General features: G+C 42.0%; 1 protein-coding gene across 4 annotated transcripts in view; it reads left to right on the plus strand.

Moving 5' to 3' along the window:
- The window catches only part of LOC109911441 (hepatocyte nuclear factor 1-beta), a 98,436-nt gene that overhangs the window by 14,404 nt on the left and 66,268 nt on the right, over positions 1-17,764 (plus strand). For 3 of the 4 annotated variants that reach the window (XM_048612745.1, XM_020510751.2, XM_020510754.2), the window contains exon 4: positions 1,272-1,504. In XM_048612745.1, the coding sequence (XP_048468702.1) occupies positions 1,272-1,504 (233 nt within the window). The remainder of the gene's footprint in view (positions 1-1,271; positions 1,505-17,764) is intronic. The other variant, XM_020510753.2, reaches the window with a different exon arrangement.

A 17,764-nucleotide genomic window follows, 5' to 3' on the forward strand; every position in this document is an offset into this window, starting at 1 on the left:
CTGTGTTCTGAGGAAGGGTCACTGGACCCGAAACGTTAACTCTGTTTTTTCTTTAACAGATGCTGTCAGACCTGCTGGGCTTTGCCAGCAACTTTGTTTTTGTAGCTAGGAAAATGTCGGTTTATACACAATTATATAAAGCTACCATCAGTTCTGAGGAAGGGTCACCAGACCCGAAATGTTAACTCTAATTTTTCTTCGCAAATGCTGCCAAACCTGCTGAGATTTTCCAGCAACTTCTGGTTTTGTTCCTGATTTACAGCACGCACAGTTCTTTCTGTTTTTAAAATTAATGCATCTTGGGGCAGCACAGTAGCTCTGTGGTTAGCATTGCTGCCTCACAGCTCCAGGGGCCTGTGTCCAATCCCAGCCTAGGGTGACTGTCTGTGTGGAGTTTGCACGTTCTCCTCATGTCTGTGTGGGTTTCCCCCGGGTGCTCTGGTTTCCTCCCACAGTCCAGAGATGTGCAGGTTAGGTGGATTGGCCATGCTAAGTTGCCCATAGTGTGCAGGGATGTGCAGGCTAGGTGGATTAGCCATGGGAAATGCAGGGATAGGGTAGGGGAATAGGTCTGGGTGGGATGTTCTTTCGAGAGTCGGTGTGGGCTCAATGGGCTGAATGGTCTGATTCCACAGTGTAGGGATTCTATGATTCTATGATCTTCCTCATGCAATGCCATTGATCCTATCTCAGCCAGTCCCACCAAAGATGCCATTCTGCATTTCTGCATTCACCAACTTTCAATTGTCCACTTGTGACTTTAATTGATAGGAAATCCATGGACTCAAAAGCAGAAAATTCTGGCCAGAGACTTTAAATCAAGACAGAGGAAAGCAAAAGGATTTTAAATTTCAACCCTTCTTTTCAACTAAGTTTCATTCATGAGAGTCGAAAGAAATCGCGATGCTGAATTTGGTCCTCATTATAGAATTTCCTTTGGATAGTGGAAAGGTCTTTGTTCCCTTATCAAAAGATCTGTGTTGCACTTTAGAAATCTTTGAAATAATATGTTCAGAATTGAAAGTACATACCTCTGGAGCAGGTGGCACTGGAAGCCAGGCCTCCTGGCTCAAAACACCGCACCAGAAGAGGCCAAGTGATAGTCCATGTTTATGCCAGAGAAGCTGTTTAATTCTTGTATTCAAATTTATTTTTATATGAATGAAAATAGGTGCATGCAATGTAATTAAGCAATTCATTGTAACGGTAAAAGTGCATTCAACAGCATTCAGATTATCTGTCTAAAGCATTCCTATCATTTCTCACCTCAGGGCTGAATGCATACAACGTGGTGTCTCCCCTTCTAAAGCTCATGGCCTGGGATCAAATCTGGTTACAGAAGTCAGAGTGTATAACTGGTTTGCCAATCGAAGGAAGGAGGAAGCTTTCCGCCAGAAACTTGCCATGGATGCATACAATGTTCAGTCTCACAGCATCAACCCATTGCTGTCTCACAGCTCCCCGCACCACCCACAGCCGAACTCATCCCCCTCGAGTAAGCACGGTAAGCTGTTGGCCATTGTTATATGCCAGTATACTATTTAAATGTGCAAGGTGTTGCAAAGGTGCAACTGAGGTTGGGAACGGAGTGTGATTTATTATACAGCCACAATCTGAATCTAAGGCACTGACAAGATTAGACGCAACATGAAGTTTCACAACCCATCTGATTTTGACATCACTCGAAAGTAGCATTGGTTGAAGTGTAAAACCAACATTTTCTGCCATCCAATGGGATTCCTGTTTGGAGAGCTACATTAAACTTATCCCTAGGGAGTCAGCTGAATTAATTAGTTTGGCACCTCTTTTAACCTGTATTAAATGTTGGGACTTACTAGTGGACTAGTTTCAAAGTATATGGTTTGATTGTGGACACAGTTTTTCTGTTAAATCACACCTGTCCAGGATGCTCGATACATTAACATTTCCTTGCTGGGAATTATACTTTTTGTCAAAGAAAGATTTGTAAACGTCTATGTCCTAGTTTGGCTTTCTATTGGTTTCCATTATTTTTTGCTAAGAAGAAGCATTATGGAGATTGAACCCATTTGCACTGCTTTAGGAGTTTAATTCAATCAACGTAGTCATTCTGAATGAATCAATTAGATCACAAATTGAGCAAGTGTGTGGTATAAAGTTCCAAGGATGTAGGTAGTTCTTTCTCAGCTTCATGAGCCCAGATTTTCAGAGGGCCAGGGTGTGATTTCAAAATTATAGTCCCAAAGGGCACTTTAAGATCCCAGTGCCATGGGGTCAACTTTGAATTTTCAAAAGGCATACAGGATGAGGAGGGAATAGGAAAACCCACTCTCTGCCAGTTAATGGCCCCTCAAACTCCTTACTATGAGGGGGTCTATGCAGTGCAGGACAAGGTTAGATGCAACATGAAGTTTCACAACCCATCTGATTTTGACATCACTTGAAAGGAGCATTGGTTGAAGTGTAAACTTAATATTAGTGAGCCTGAGCATTTGGTGCACATTAATGCACTGCATTCTGGTTTGCCACAGAGTCAAGTAACATTTATTATTCATTGTGTTGTAAGTGCTTTTTCTGGGATATACTTGCATCCGCACATGCGCTGGACCTTTAATAGTTTTATGTGGCCCATTCTATTTTCGTCAATGCTACTCATACTAAAAAGAGTGATAAGGAAGGGAAATAAACAATGGAGGGCAGGTGCTTATAGGGTTGAAATGAAAATCAAATGATAGTCGCCATTTCTCTGCATTCTTTTGCTTAATGAAGCTTTGGGGAATTTTGTTTAATTTTGTTGGAAGTACTGCACGGCAATATAAGTGGCAGCACAATTGGTGACAAAAAGTTGTACATCATTGCACATCCTGCAGAGACAGCAATATACCTTTATGTCCACAATACAAACAGCATATATGAGGGATCCTTTAACATGGTGCTAGGTGACTAATTCTTCAGTGAGATTCCACTATATCAAGAGAAAATAAACATTACAAAGTCAGAGCACTTTATTATTTTTCATGGTAAATGGACATCACCATAAAGTCCAACATTGATTAACAAACCCTAATTATCCTTAAACTAAGTCACTTTCTCAGCCATTTCAGAGGGCAGTTGTGGGCCTGGAATCACGTGCAGGCTGGGTAAGGATGGTGGATCTCCTTCACTAAAGGGCATTAGTGAATCAGCTTATTTTTATTACAACAATCAATGATAGTTATCGTGGTCACTGTTCCTCAGGTGAACTTTATATTCTAGATGTATTAATTGAATTCAGATGCAACCCACTGCTGTGCTGGGGTTTGAATCCATGCCCTGAGAGTACTGGCCTGGACTTCTGGAATACCTGTCTGGTGGCATTACCACCCACATGACCAGCATCCCATTGACACTGCAGATACCATTGAGGGTAAAAGGTAGATTCAATTACAAAACTTCCAATGTAATTCTGGCCTCAAGCTTTATTCCAATGTTGAATCAAGTGGGAGAATTCAACAAGAGGCAGCTGTTGGATGTTGGATCCCAACATAATCCCCAACAACATCTTCCATTCCTCGGTCTGTGCATTAAGAGGAGACCCACACTTATCATTTCTTTCACAATCTCAGGATGATCCAAAGTGCTGTACAGCTAATGATGCACCTTTGAGGTGTGGTCACAATTGTAATGTAGGAAATGCAGGAGCTGGATTGTGCACAGCATGATCCCACAAATAGCAATGAGACCTTTTCCCTCACTTAAATGTGGTGATTACCAAGTGCATTGATTTGTGGTGGGTTTTGGTTCAGGTGAAGTGCGGGACACCCAATGTGATGAGGATGAGTTTCTTATGAATGGGGTGAATGATGTGAATCCTCCACAGGCTGGTCAGCTCAAGGCTTGGGCTATTCCTTCCTTCTTGGTCCCATTTTAATGCTCCCTCCCTAAGTTGGTGGGAATGATGTTAAACCTGGCTGGTGGAAATTGGGGCGGGACATTGCCTGAGACTTCTAAGGAATAAATACCAATATAAAATACATAAGGTGGATGGAAGTTTGTGACTTGTCAGTCAGAGAAGAAAGACCCACAACTTTGACTGGGTAGTTGAAGACAGTCTGAGAGGCTCAGATGAGTCGGACCTTCATCTCAGCAAAGAAGGAGACCACTCAGCCCATCAAATCCATGCCAACTCTCTGCAGAGCAACCTAGAAATCTCCATTTTCTTGCTCTATCCCTGTAGGCCTGCAAACTTATTTCACTCAAGTATCATTCCATTTGCTTTTGAAATCATTCATCATTCATCCTGTCCACCAATTATTCATTCTCAATACTTTCCACCACTTTTATAGGCATTGGGCTACAGGCCATTACCTGTTGCATAAAATGAAAATCTTACTCCCTTCCTCCCCATCCATATTGTCCAAAATCTTAAAAGTATGTCCCTCACTCCTTACCCCACCATCTAATAGGAACAGCGTTTCGTTGTCTATGTTATCTCAAGCTGTCATAATTTTGTATATCTCTGTCAACTCTTGCTTCAATATCCTTTGCTCCAAACAGAATGTGTTTACTTCCTTCAAATTAACTCTCTCACAAACTCTCGCTCCCTTCCAAAAGTCCCCGATGAATGCTCCAAAAATGTAACTTAACATCACCTCTCCTGGACACAGTGCCGTCCTGTGGCTGGTATCAGTGGCACTGTGCCAGACTTCTGTGATTTGTCCTTAAAACTGCAGCACCAATTAATTGGCCCCCTGCCAGTCTCTATGCTGCCAGAATCCTGGTAGGGGATGGTGGGGGCAGAAACGCAATGGCTTCTGCCTGTCTGCTATTTTAACTCCCTGTCCCTTCCTCCTGAGCTGTACCTTTCCTGCAAGCCAACTAAATTATAAGTGGGACTGATGTGTTTGGAGCTGATAGATTGAACCCTATGCTCAGACTAATGGTGGAATCAACAGTGAGGGAATGGAGCAAGGTCCAATAGAGAGAGAAGAGTGTATGTGGGCACTGTGTAACCTCATTGTGGCAGGTGGTACTGCATAACCTAACTGTAGAGGCAGGCTAGACCCTCAGCTTTGTCCTGATGAATGGCCATTAGGACAGAGTACTGAAAGACTGCACTTGGTCACCATCCTGTACCACAGTGTGCGTGAGTACTGTCTGGAGAAGGAGGCAGGAGAGAATTAAAGGCCAGGGTTGCCAGGGAAACAAGTCACAAAATAAAATCAGTAAAGAGAGAAATAGAATTAAAAAGAACAGCGTAGAAAAAAACAGAGAGTACAAAATGGAGCAACAAAGGTTTGGTGAGTGATAGTAGAAATGTCATTGTGATTCTGACAAGATCGGAAAACAATTCATATTGTTCTTGTACCTGCAATCTACACACTAAAGTTAGCAAGCCCCTGATCCAAACAAAGGAACCTGGCGGGCAGTGGGGTCGTGGGGAGGTCACCCTGAGGTCGCCATCCCAAGGATGAAGAGGCGGGTGGGCAGGAGGGGGGGAGGGGGTGGGGGGGAGGGTGGCACTTGGACAGGGTGGGGTGGGGGTTGGTATGTTGGGAGGAGTTCATTCTGCTGACCCTGACTAGCAGTCTTAGTGTCATAGGCCACTCAGTTACAAGACACCCTACAAGCACATTGTCAGCAAGATCAGCTGTTTTCAGTGTCGCACTCGGGCTAAAATAATGCAACAGCATGCAGTCAGTGTTGTCATGGCATTGTGTCCATTATGCATGCTTAATTGAAAATTAAGCAAGTGCTTTGAATGAGCCATGTTCCCCTTTGATCTCTCCTGTCCCTCCAGTGTGTACTCAGTCACTGCGTGACATCCTTTGTTTTTTTATATGAGGGGACTGCATTTGTGGAATGGTATCCATGTTAATTTATCTTCACTCTGCAAGGCGGTTACAGGCTGCCCCCTTTATGTTTCCAGCTCCAGACTCAGCCAGCAGGAGCTGTCCAGTCTATGGGATGCAATGACATCCCATTCTGCAGTCGTCTTTAGCCGCCAGGAATGATGGTCCTTTCTTAACGCAGTCTGTGAATTGGGATAGGGGTCTCAAAAGGTCAGGCGTGTCGGAGGAGAGAATTTGTGAATTTGCTGGAGACTGGTACTGATATTGATTAGGTTGCGAAAAAGGAGGAAATGAGCTCAGGAAATGAATAATGTGGGGACAGGGGAGTGCATGAATGAGTCAATGAACTCTAATCTTTTTAACCTTTCCCAGGGCGCATAGGTACAGAGCATTTTGTTGGATTGTCACTTCTATGACTCAACACGAAAACATTCTTTCTTTAAAATGAATAAACTGTACATGACATGCCCAACGATTGTTCACTTTAATTATAATCCTTCAGATCCCCAAGATTCCTTGCAACCAGTTTATGGTCAACTAACTCCCACATGAGCTGCCTGGTAGAAATGGTTAATAATTGTTGGTAAGAGAGTTGCTTTGTTTCATTAAGTACGGTGCTATTAAGCTCCTTCTAAAACACAGTTATACTGTACTGGACCATTGGTCTCTCCAATGACAACAGTAGACTGTGAATGGCCTTAGTTCTAGTATTGAATTCAGACTGTGTCTAGCCTCAAACTCCACTCTACCCATTGCCAGCAATTTTCTCAACATGCAGAGAGCAGGTGAGGGAACTCACTTTCATCTTTCACACTTAAAACAAATTCTTTGCGTAAGTTTACAAAGTACACAGTGAAACCATTCATAGTGTCTTGCAGCAGAGAAAGGTTGAATGGTCAAAGGTTCCGTGTAGAACAAAAAGTGCTGGAAATGGGCAGCTGAAGAATGGAAATGCCAGGCGAACATTTTGATGAGGGCTGGTTGTTAGGATTGGAAAATGGGAGTTGAGTGAGACTTTTCTTTAAGAAGGAAATTAAGGAGGGGACCCGGTATCTTTGGATCTTTTCAGGGTTGGATGAGCAATCAGGTGGTGCGAGCATGTCAGAAAAGATTCTGGCTGGTTGCTTGTGAGAAAGAGCTCCTTGTTTAAAGTGAGAGCCTTGGGGAAGGGCCAAAGTACAAGGCATTAATGAGGTTTCGAAGCCTTAGAAGCAAGGGGAGATAACGTGGTCCAGAAGTTTATATTTCAAAGCTGGGGTTTTGAAGTCATTGGGAGAATGTATGATTTTGTAAGGCTACCCACGCTTTCATTTCTTTGTAATGTGCAGTAGGCAGAATTTGTCATGCTTGTTTTCGCACTAAATCGTCTTGCGGAAACTACGATTTATGCAACCTAGTATTATTACCTAAAGACTGGGATTTCCTACCTGCGGCTGTACACTCACACACAGCTCATAAAAAGAAATTCACTGATTGTGTTTGTATCTCTTGATTGCAGCTTCATGCTGTTTGAAGTTGATATTTTTGTGCTCTTTGACCTGCATTGTGCTTAACCAGGCAATATTTTGATTTTTAAAATTTCCATCCTCGTTTACAAACCCTCACCCCTCCCTGTCTCTACAATCTCCTCCAGTCCCACAACTCCTGGAGATATCTGTGCTGCTCTAATTCTGGCCTCTCCTGCATGCCCGATTTTAATTGCTGTCTTCAGCTGCCTGGGCCCGAAACTTAGGAATTTCCTCCCTACACCTCTCTACCTCACTTTCCCTCTTTAAGCCACTCCTTAAAACCAACATCTTTGACTATGATTTTGATCATCTAATCCGATATCTCTTTATGTAGCTCGGAGTAATACATTTTTATAAAGCACCATGGGTCGATTTACACCTCAACATTAAAGGTGCTATGTGAATATAAGCTGTTGTTGATGAGAGATTTGGAAAGATCTTTCTTAGTGCCATTGTGACATTCTCTGTAACCACATTGCCTTGGCATTCAATGGTATTGCAAATCAAAGTGTCCCTTGTCAATGGCCTGGGATCACAACTGATGAGGAGTTTAACTGGACCAGCCACGTAATGCCGTGGTTTCAAGGATAGGTCAGAAGCTGAGTGTTTCACAATGAGTAAGTCGCCAGGTGACCCTCCAAAGTATGTCCATCATCACAGAACAGATAAGGAGTGTGATGGAACTTTGCTTTCTGATTAAATGAGTGCAATGGCATCAGCACTCTACACCACCCTGGGCAAAGCAGCCTGCTAGATTGGCAGCACATCCATCTCTTTCAACATTCACTCCCTCCACTGTTAGTGCACCTTGGTTGTCGTGTGCAGCAACTACAAGATGCATTATAGCAACTTGCCAAGATTTCTACAACCTCCAAAGCCTCTGACCTCTACCATCTAGAAGGGCAGAACACCAGATGCATGGGAACATCAGCACTTCCACATCACAACACCTTTACTTGAAAACGTATCACTGTTGATGCCTTGTTGCGAGGTTAAAATTCTGGAACTCCTTCCCTAACTATACTGAGGGTATACCATAAGGATTGCAGCAGTTCAAGAAGGCATTACCTTCTCAACAGTCATTAGGGGCAGGCAATAAATACTGGCCTACATCCATTGTATGAATAGAAATAAGTCTCATTCCAACTGATCTAGGTATTTGTAAGCAGAATAGAGACACAAATCAAGTTGCCTCTTGGGACAGACAAATAAAATATGACAGGAGTTACAAACCTTTAGGTTAAAGAGATAATAGAGACTGATTGTCTGTGTTGTTTCACGGTCATAAAGGTTTCATTAAGCAATCACAGTTTCACTCGATTGCCCCTTAAATGGAGCTTAGATCTTTTAGCATGTAAACCAACCAAGCAGCTCTCAAAGTCCCTTCCACCTCTGTTTAATTCAGAACTGTTTTCCCACAAATATAGTTCTAGAAAAAATAAATAAAGTCCAATGAATCTTTGGTTGGATTTTATGGGGGACCTATGAGGTGCTGTGCAATTCCAATGGATTTTAGATTGGACATTCCAATGGAATTATGCTAGAGAATTGGTATAACTCCAGTAGATATTGGGGCACACTATCTGCTGCAGGTGCACTGAATTTCTTTGTTGGTGTCTACACTTTGTACCTTCACAATGTTACTTGCAGAGGGGCTCCAAATCATTTAGGTCTGGGGTGTGGCTGTGGGACCATATCATGAAATCCAACATTGTGCCCCACAATGTCAAAGCAACTGAATTCCCTCCCTTTCTTAATCTGCTGGCTTTTCCGTTATAAGTTTCTTTAAGTTGGACATCTAGAGTGATCTGTTGTCTATACCGCTCCTTCATCCTAACCTCAACACTGCAATTCTCAGAGGTTTGAATTTTAATAGTACCACTTCAGTTTCACTGTATTGGTGGTTAGTGGCAATGAGTCACCATGAAGGAAAGTGTGGATATGGATTGTCCAGCTTTTGTTGTCTCTTATGTGATGCCTGGCCTGATTTCAGCTGGGTTAGGGACTCTACAACAGGTTCCAAGCGTCAGTGAAGAAAGAATATAAGGACACATGCTGAATTACATAGAAACATAGGAACAGGAGTAGGCCATTCAGCCCCTCAAGCCTGTTCTGCCATTCAATAGGATCATGGCTGACCTGTGGCCTAATTCCATACACTTGCCTTTGGTCTGAATCCCTTAATACATTTGCTCAACAAAATTATCTATCTCTGATTTAAATATAAAAACTGATCCAGCATCCACTACCATTTGTGGAACCGAGTTCCAAACCTCTACCACCCTTTGTGTGTAGAAGTGCTTCCTAACATCTCTCCCAAACAGTCTGGCCCTAATTCTCAGACTATGCCGTCTAATTATCGAATTTTGTTTGTTTGTTTGTTTTGTTCTAGAATTGTATTGTAAAGTGGACATTTGGTACAATGGACTGCACAATTAATTCACTTCAATGTCTAGCCTCAAATACCAGGAATGGCTACTTGGATGCCTTTGGAGTTACATCCAATGTAGAAAAAGAGGCAAGCAAAAGAGGAAGTGAACACCAGGAAGTAGAAGTATGCAATGTTCAGAAGCAAGAGGCATATATGCCTGTGTCCCTGATACTTGTCATGTGGTCAGCTCCAGCCCCCAACCATCACTGTAACGAAACTTACAACATGACCCCCCTCCACTTTGAATGGAAGGATAGAAAAATTGCAAATTGTCATGCATTTTCCAGTGCCCATTTACACGGGAACCTGGCTAGGGGTCCTGGCTCAGGTTACTAGATACTGATGAAGTTCTGTAGAAAGGGAAGGGAACTCATTAACAGAATGTCATGAATAAAATGGGGAGGTGGTGGCATAGTGGCAACGTTGCTGGACTAGTAATCTGGAGATTATTAGTAAACTCTGGCAACATGAGTTCAAAGCTCACTGTTACACCTGGTGAAAGTTGAATTTAATGACTAAGTCTGGAATATAAAGGTAGCTTCATTAATATTGTTAATGCAGTTGTTGCAAAAACCATCTGGGTCACTAATGTCCTTTAGAGAAGAAAATCTGCTATCCTTATCTCGCCTGACCTACGTGTGACTCCAGACCCACAGCAACATGGCTAACAGATAAATGGCCTCACAAGTTCAAGGGCAATTAGGGATGGCAAACAAATGCTGGCCTTGCCAGTGACACTCACATCCCATGAAATAATTTAAAATAATTTCCTTGCAGTTCACACAAACAATAATGGACAATTGCTCAATTTTCTTCAACACTGCAAATGCCTGGCAGTTGATGACAAACCTGACATTCATTGCCTGGCAGCAGATTTGTGGAGTCCATGTAAAGCCAACTTACTAACTTAAACTTTGGCAACTGGCCCTGACAATCAGGCTTCAAGGAGATAAACATGAGGGTGGTTTACAAAGTGGTAAACTCAATGAGAGCTTCAGGTGTCATCAAAACCAAGAGAAGGTTCTCTTCATCATCTGAATGTGAAGATAACATTTCACTACAACAATTGACATTTGAAAGATAAAAGGTGCAGTGTATGTGTGATGTGGAACACTAATAACTGGGCTTTGTAATAGATAGTTTTGATTTCATATGAAAGTGTTCTGCAAAGTTGTCGTAGCTTGCATGGCCTTACTTGTAGCTCACTGACCTACACTGACTCCTAGTTAAGCAACTCCTTGATCTTAAAATTCTCATTTCTGATTTCAATTGTTGTTGTGCCCTCACTATTCTTTATGTCTACAACCTCATCCATCCCAACAGTACTCCGCGATCTATTCACTTCCCTAATCCTGACCTCGTTTTCACCGCTCCACCATTGACAGCTGGCCTTCACTTGCTGAGGCCTGAGGCTGTGGATTTTCCCATCTTAAATATTCCACCTCTCTCTCCTTCTTCTGTTAAAGCTTTTTTGGCTACCACACCTATGCTCATTTGGCCTCATTTCACATCAAGTGGGGCTTGCTGTCAAATTTGGTTGAAAACACTCCTGCAAGGCAACTTAAGATCTTTTATTTGTTAAAAAGCTCTCTATGGATGCACAATACTGTTGGTTTGCTGATTCTGTAAAATTGGTTGCTACCATGATGCACGTGTTGTCATGGTGACAGAAAGAGCTTGAAAGCTGGATGGGTGACAGTGTGGACATAACTAATGTTTATCTTTCGATTTGTCAGTAGTTGGATGGGAAGAAACTCCAGTGTGATGTTGCCTTGGATATGGGCAGTGAATGGTATAGGTTATTAGAATATATCACATGCTGTTGTGGGCTTTGCAAAATTTGCACTTCTCACTTTTGTTCATGTTTGACACTTTGGTCTGCTTTGGGGCACACAACTCACCATAAACCTCAGCAGTCCTTTTCTACTGCAACATACTGAATATATTGTCGTTGTTGTCCCACAACCATTTGCCTTTTTAAATGTACTATTCTCAATAGCTGTGTTACTCTGCATCACCTCATGTATAATCTACTTTTCAGAGATGTTTTGTGTTCCCAAAAAAGTTGTATCAAATAATTTGAAAGAAGTTATGTACAGAGCGCAAAGTATGAAGTTAATGCTAATAACAAACTTGGATTATTGCTTTGTATAATTGGAAATAATCAGGATGAATGGACTTTTTAACTAAACTTGAGGGAGAGCTTATTGAATTGAGCATGGAGGTTTGGGGATAACAATATGTGAATACAACAACAAGAATGATGAGCAGGAGCCATTCTTATAGCACATTACTAAAGTCCATTGTTTGTTTACTAGCATTGAAAGTCAATCTCATTGTAATTCTTTTTATTAATCCTTGTATCAACATATGAGTAGATATCCACCTTCAGTGGAAGTGCAAAACAGATGGTGTAGCACTGATCTCCTGTTATCCATTTTTCCAGCATTCAGTTCCTCTAACTTCAACAGGACTGAAAATCAAATGAGGTGTATATCAGATTGTTAATGTGATATTGTCTGTTTGGGGCTACCACTCGGCTGATTTTCACCTCTAGATAGTTTTACAGTTGGGAGCTTTTCTCTTTGAGACATTTGTCCCCTCTGTCTCTCAGTTTCTTTTCAACATCTCCTGTTGAGCTGGTGGTTATGTGACTAGCTTCAGACCCTGACCGCTTAAAGCTTATGACAGCAGCTCACCTCTGATTCTATGTCCCAGTTTTCCCTTCCTTCTCTCCACTTTGTCAAAGAGCTCACTTAGTTTCATTATTTGCCATGACAGACAGCGATTTGTTGTGCTGTCCGATTTTGCAAGACAGCACGTAGTTAAAAGAAAATGCATTAATTCAATATGTCGCTCAGATTGCATAAAAAAAGCTTAATCCCCAGTAAGATACCATTTATGTATTTTCCTGCCGTAGGTTTGATATAATGATTGAGTGATACCCAGAGGGAATTCCTATTTTGAGTAATAAAGTGATACCCACAGGGAATTCCTATTTTGGAAGTGATGGCTAACATTTTCCATTTCTCATACTTTTAAACAAACGGAGGAAAATCCATGGGCTGTGATCACTTTTCTGACCAGGACGCCCCACAAACACCTGCTGAAACCAGAAATGGTCAGTTGAGGAATTGATCGAGAACATACAGCTTGAAAGCACACCATGCAGAATGGTAACAAAGGCATTCATATAAATTCCAGTCTCCATTATTTTAACAAAGGCATTAGTCTGTTTATGGTAATTAGATGAATTCTTTCATATCACTAGGATTGAAGGTGATTTTTAAAAATGCATTTATGGAATCTGGATATCACTGATAAGACCAATATTTATTGCTCAATCCTAATTGCCTGGGAGAAGGGGTGGTGAGCTGCAAGGTGGATGGAGACTGACAGTGCTGTAGGAAGGGAGTTCCAGGGTTTTGATTCAATGACAGTGAAGAATTGATGATAGGAGTTGTCTGACTTGAAAGGGAACCTGCAGGTAATGATGTTCCTGTATATTTTCTGCTTTTGACTTTATAGGGAGTAAAGGTTGTGAGTTTGGAAAGTTCTAGAGAAGGAGCCTTGGTGAAGATCAAGTCCATTTAGGCAATTTTAATTCATCAATCCAGAGATGACCTAAGCCCCTCCTAATTTGTTTCCTTAAATGATTTTGGAGTTTGTCCCTCTACTAATGTACATGGATGTTTCTTCCACACATTGATCAGCCTTTGTGTGGTGAAAATTCCTATTACCAGTCCAAAAATGATCTTTGGCGAGTTTGAACTGACATTTCCTTAGTTCTGCTCCCACTGCTCAGGGCGGTCCAGTTAAATGTTTCCTTTTCTGCTTAATAATCTTAAAATATTTCAAAGGATCACCTCAAACACTTCCCCTTTCCAAAAGTGGAAACCCCAGCTCTGTTCAGACATCAGTGGAACACAAATCCTTACACAGGAATCAGATTCTCTTGTTTCTTCACAGCAATGTCTCCAGCCTTTAAAACTTTCTTTCATTCCTGGAGATCAAACTGAAAGCAATATTTAAGTTGCATTCTGGCCAGAACATTGAACAGATTCATCATGCCTGAAATACTGCTGATAATAATACTTGCCAATTTTCCTGGGAACTACTTGTGAGGATTAACAGCAGCCTACTACTTGGAAGAACTTCGTATTTATTAAGTTTATTTTATTTCCTGAAGTGTGCTGGCCCTGATAATAAGTGAACTAAGGGCCAATAATAAATATCAAGTCACAATAATAGGTCTCAGTACCTTCGTTGAGTCGAAAGCATCAGAGCTTTCCCCAGATGCAGCTTTTCAAAGTTAACATACACCAGCAGGTCTCCACTGACTCTATGCAGTTACTTCACTGTAATTTAAATGCTGCCAGAGAAGGGACCTACGGATATGGTCATCATCACTGAGTATGTTGATATTGGTCCATCAGATCATTGACTAACAGATGGGCTGTATAACAGATGGTCAATAGAGTGATGCATCAATGTACTCACAGGTTGCTACTGCAGATTAGTAGGGCAGGATTTGTTCACCTGTGGGTTTAATTCCCTTTGTTACATTACTGTGCCCTGTCTGGAAGACAGTAAGGTCTGCAGATGCTGGAAGCTAGCGTTAATAAATGTGGAGCTGACGTAGGGTTTCGGCCCGAAACATTGACTTCCCTGCTCCTCAGATGCTGTCTGACCTGCTGTGCTTTTCCAGCTCCGCATTTATTGACTGTGCCTGTGCTGGTTCAGATATTTCAGTACCAGTGTTAGCCCTTTTCTTTTAAAAAGCGGCTGATCATTACATTCAGATCGGACAGGAATTTAAGCGGACGGCGATAAGGAATACACACACAAGGCATTAACCCCATTGGTTTCTCCATGCAGCTCGTTCCTGGTCCTGGCTGAGCAAAAAAGAATCCAGTTTGTAAAAAAAAAGTTTTAAGTGGGCTCTTCATGCTTCCACAGGACGTGGAGGGTGGTGGGGTGGTATCTGAGGTCTGATCCCCTTGGTTTGCTGTCGGACACATCTCCAATAGCTTGTTATCAATGTTGCCATTGACGCAGGTGATTCATTACTCACATGTTCAACCAAAGAATGTAGGAAGCAAGAGGAAGATTTTTAAACAGAATGAATTAGGTCCCTCTGGGGTGTTGCATTTACCAGTAAGCGCGAGAGATTTGTTTGGAAAACGTCACTAACTGCACTGTGCTAGACGTTGCCCCTTTAAGGAAGCCATTCCAAAGGGTGCTTTGTAAACACTGTTTGCTAAGATGTACATTTAATTAATGGGCCCCGACTGGAACTGATAAGACATGCCTGAGCAGAAATTTGCTTCAACCATAAAGTTCAGGTAAATTCTTCAGACCACAGTATCTGCTTGCTTAACAAGACCAAACAGACGGATCACAGGCTGAGCTTCTGGGGTCAAAAGTTCACGCTGAAAGCCTTATTACTCAAGGGTGGCTGCCACTCCTGGTACCCACTGCATTGTACAACAAGATTAATTGGATTGAATAATTATCTTTCACTTTTGAACACAAAACAAAATTGCATTGGTACGTGGATGAGGATATTTTTGAGACCACTGGTTTAATTTGTAACTGACACGAGGCGTAAGATATATCAAGGGCAGTTAAGAAAGGGTCGTAGTTTTGCCCCATTTCTCTCCTCTGGTAGAGGAAGAGAGTATCTCTAGGGTGTGGATCCATGGGCACCGTCCAATTCATTGGCCTTTCTTCTTCCCTGGGCCTGGGAGTGTGTCCATGGACAGATTGATTATGAGCATATCGCAGGCAGGGCCGGTCCCTAGTCTCCCCCCAGGTCAAGCCGCCCACCGTCCAGTAGGGGTCACACATGTCCTTTCCAGTAGAGTTTAGTGATCAGCAGCTGGAACCTTGGCCAAACTCTCTCCCAGCTCCCTAGTTCCTGACATCCTAGAATGACCCTACAGGGCATTGACATTGTGAGAACGCTCAGCGTGCGCTCCTAAAATTCCTCTCAGGGTGAAGATTTAATCTGAATTATTTCGGCTAAAATTTGGGAGCCAGGGTGTTCACACGAACGTAACAAGGGATTGGCTCTAAATTTTTGGTTGACTGACTGGCAACGCAGAGTAGCCTATAGCCTTCACCCAGGCTGATGAACAACGTCCAGTTTCAAGGTTGGAGCTTGACTTGCATTACACCAATACTTGGTGGAGGGGCATCAAATAGATGCCAGTGTTGAACTGCCTTGGCTGCCAGTAAGTAAGAACAGGGAGTGAGGAGAATGGGGTTGCCGAGGTTATTCTCATGCAGAATGACAAAAATCATTCCAAACCTATCCTCGCTGGGTTTCTTTGTTACACCACTTCATGTGAAAGTGATTGGAGTTCACATGGCACACCCCTGACTGGTTCGTGCCCTACCAAGGCAAAACTGACTCTCACTAAGTGTTTACATATTCAAGTATCAAACAGACCCCATTTAATAGTTTACACACCGATCGAGGTGAGGACAGGGGAGTTCAGAAATTTCTGAGCTAACTTCCTTGTTGTCATGGAAAGATTTAACTAGAAAATTAAAAGTGGGCATATGTAAAAGATGTGCTGCAGTTGGTCAATCCTGGCTTTTGTTTGGTGTCATCTTCTGTCGGGTTTAAAATTTGAATAGTCCAGTTCAATCAAAATGCAAACGTGCAAAAGACTTGCAAAAGAATCAACCTGATGTAAACAGAGCAATCGAAAATGGTGCAAGAGCTCTGTTTTCACAACCAAAGGAAAAACAAAGCTGGTATTAACCCTCTCAGTGCTGGGCTGGGCCTGAAGCTAATTGATTATTCACAGATAGAGACTCTCCAATTAATGGTCCATCCTACTCATTATGAGTTCTAATCTATTGCAACAATTTAATGTACTGCTTAGTTGCCTGAAATGACAAATTTCAATGAAAACGTGCGCGTAAAATACCTGACACCAGAGCATGGGGGTGATTTTCAGAAGTTGGTTTGCTTTCAGTGTGTCCTCCCCACTGATGACTCAAAGAGAGTGAAAATCAATTACCAGTTTCAGTCTGTAAAAATAGACACACATTAAATTGCCTGAATCGTACTCACATCCTTCCTATGTGGCTTCCCACTGTATCCCAAACTCTCTCTTGCCCAGTGCTAATTAGGCCCGATTAGGTATACCTCTGGGTCACTACCTATGCATTTGTTTTACAAGACTATTTCCATTTACTCTCTGCCAGAGGATAAATCATTTTGTGAAACCTTTTACTTTAAATATTCCCAATTACAGGCAGTTACTGTGCTGACAGAGGCCGGGCCAGTTCAAATGAACCCTCTTAATTCGAACAGTATCCCTATCACCAAAAATAAGATGTTAGTTGTTGGAACATTTACATTGCTGTTATCTACAAGCACACTAACCCTTAGAATTGGCTCGCTGACAATGCCTCTGGTCACTGATAGTAAGTAAAATACATATAACCAGGATTGTGTTATCTACCGCTAACAATCCTCGGGTAGCATCGTCATCTTGTCAATCCTGAGATATGTCACAACCTACTCCTGTTTATATTATTCTTTATTTAATCAGATAAAAAATAATGTCTTGCTACTTAAGCATGCTCTGTAAATGCCTTTGGGAATTAGCATATCTTAATGAGGAATACCCTCCCAAGCATTGGTGTACTGAATTTGCCAAATTGTCAGGGAGGCCTTCACTTACAGAATGTCGGTGATCTCCCAGCCCACCTCCAGTTGGGGATTTGTTGTTTGCTGAGGCTTTGAAGAGCAAGGGATTACCTGTAAGCAATTGTTAAAGGGTTGCTAATGAAGCATGATGGATAAAATGAAAGGGATTTGACTACGTAATGGTCATAGCACAAGGGCACAGAAATGTCAGTTTAATTTTTAAATGTAAGGTTAATGCTTTGTAAAGGCATTTTGGGTGAGAACAGTGATGGTATGGTCCGGTTTGCTGAGACATTAGATGGAAAATGGAAAACCAAGTTTTTGGTGAAGAGACTATTCAGACCCC

The sequence above is a fragment of the Rhincodon typus genome, chromosome 26 (genome assembly GCF_021869965.1).
Source record: "Rhincodon typus isolate 14 chromosome 26, sRhiTyp1.1, whole genome shotgun sequence".
Classification (NCBI taxonomy): Eukaryota; Metazoa; Chordata; class Chondrichthyes; order Orectolobiformes; family Rhincodontidae; genus Rhincodon; species Rhincodon typus.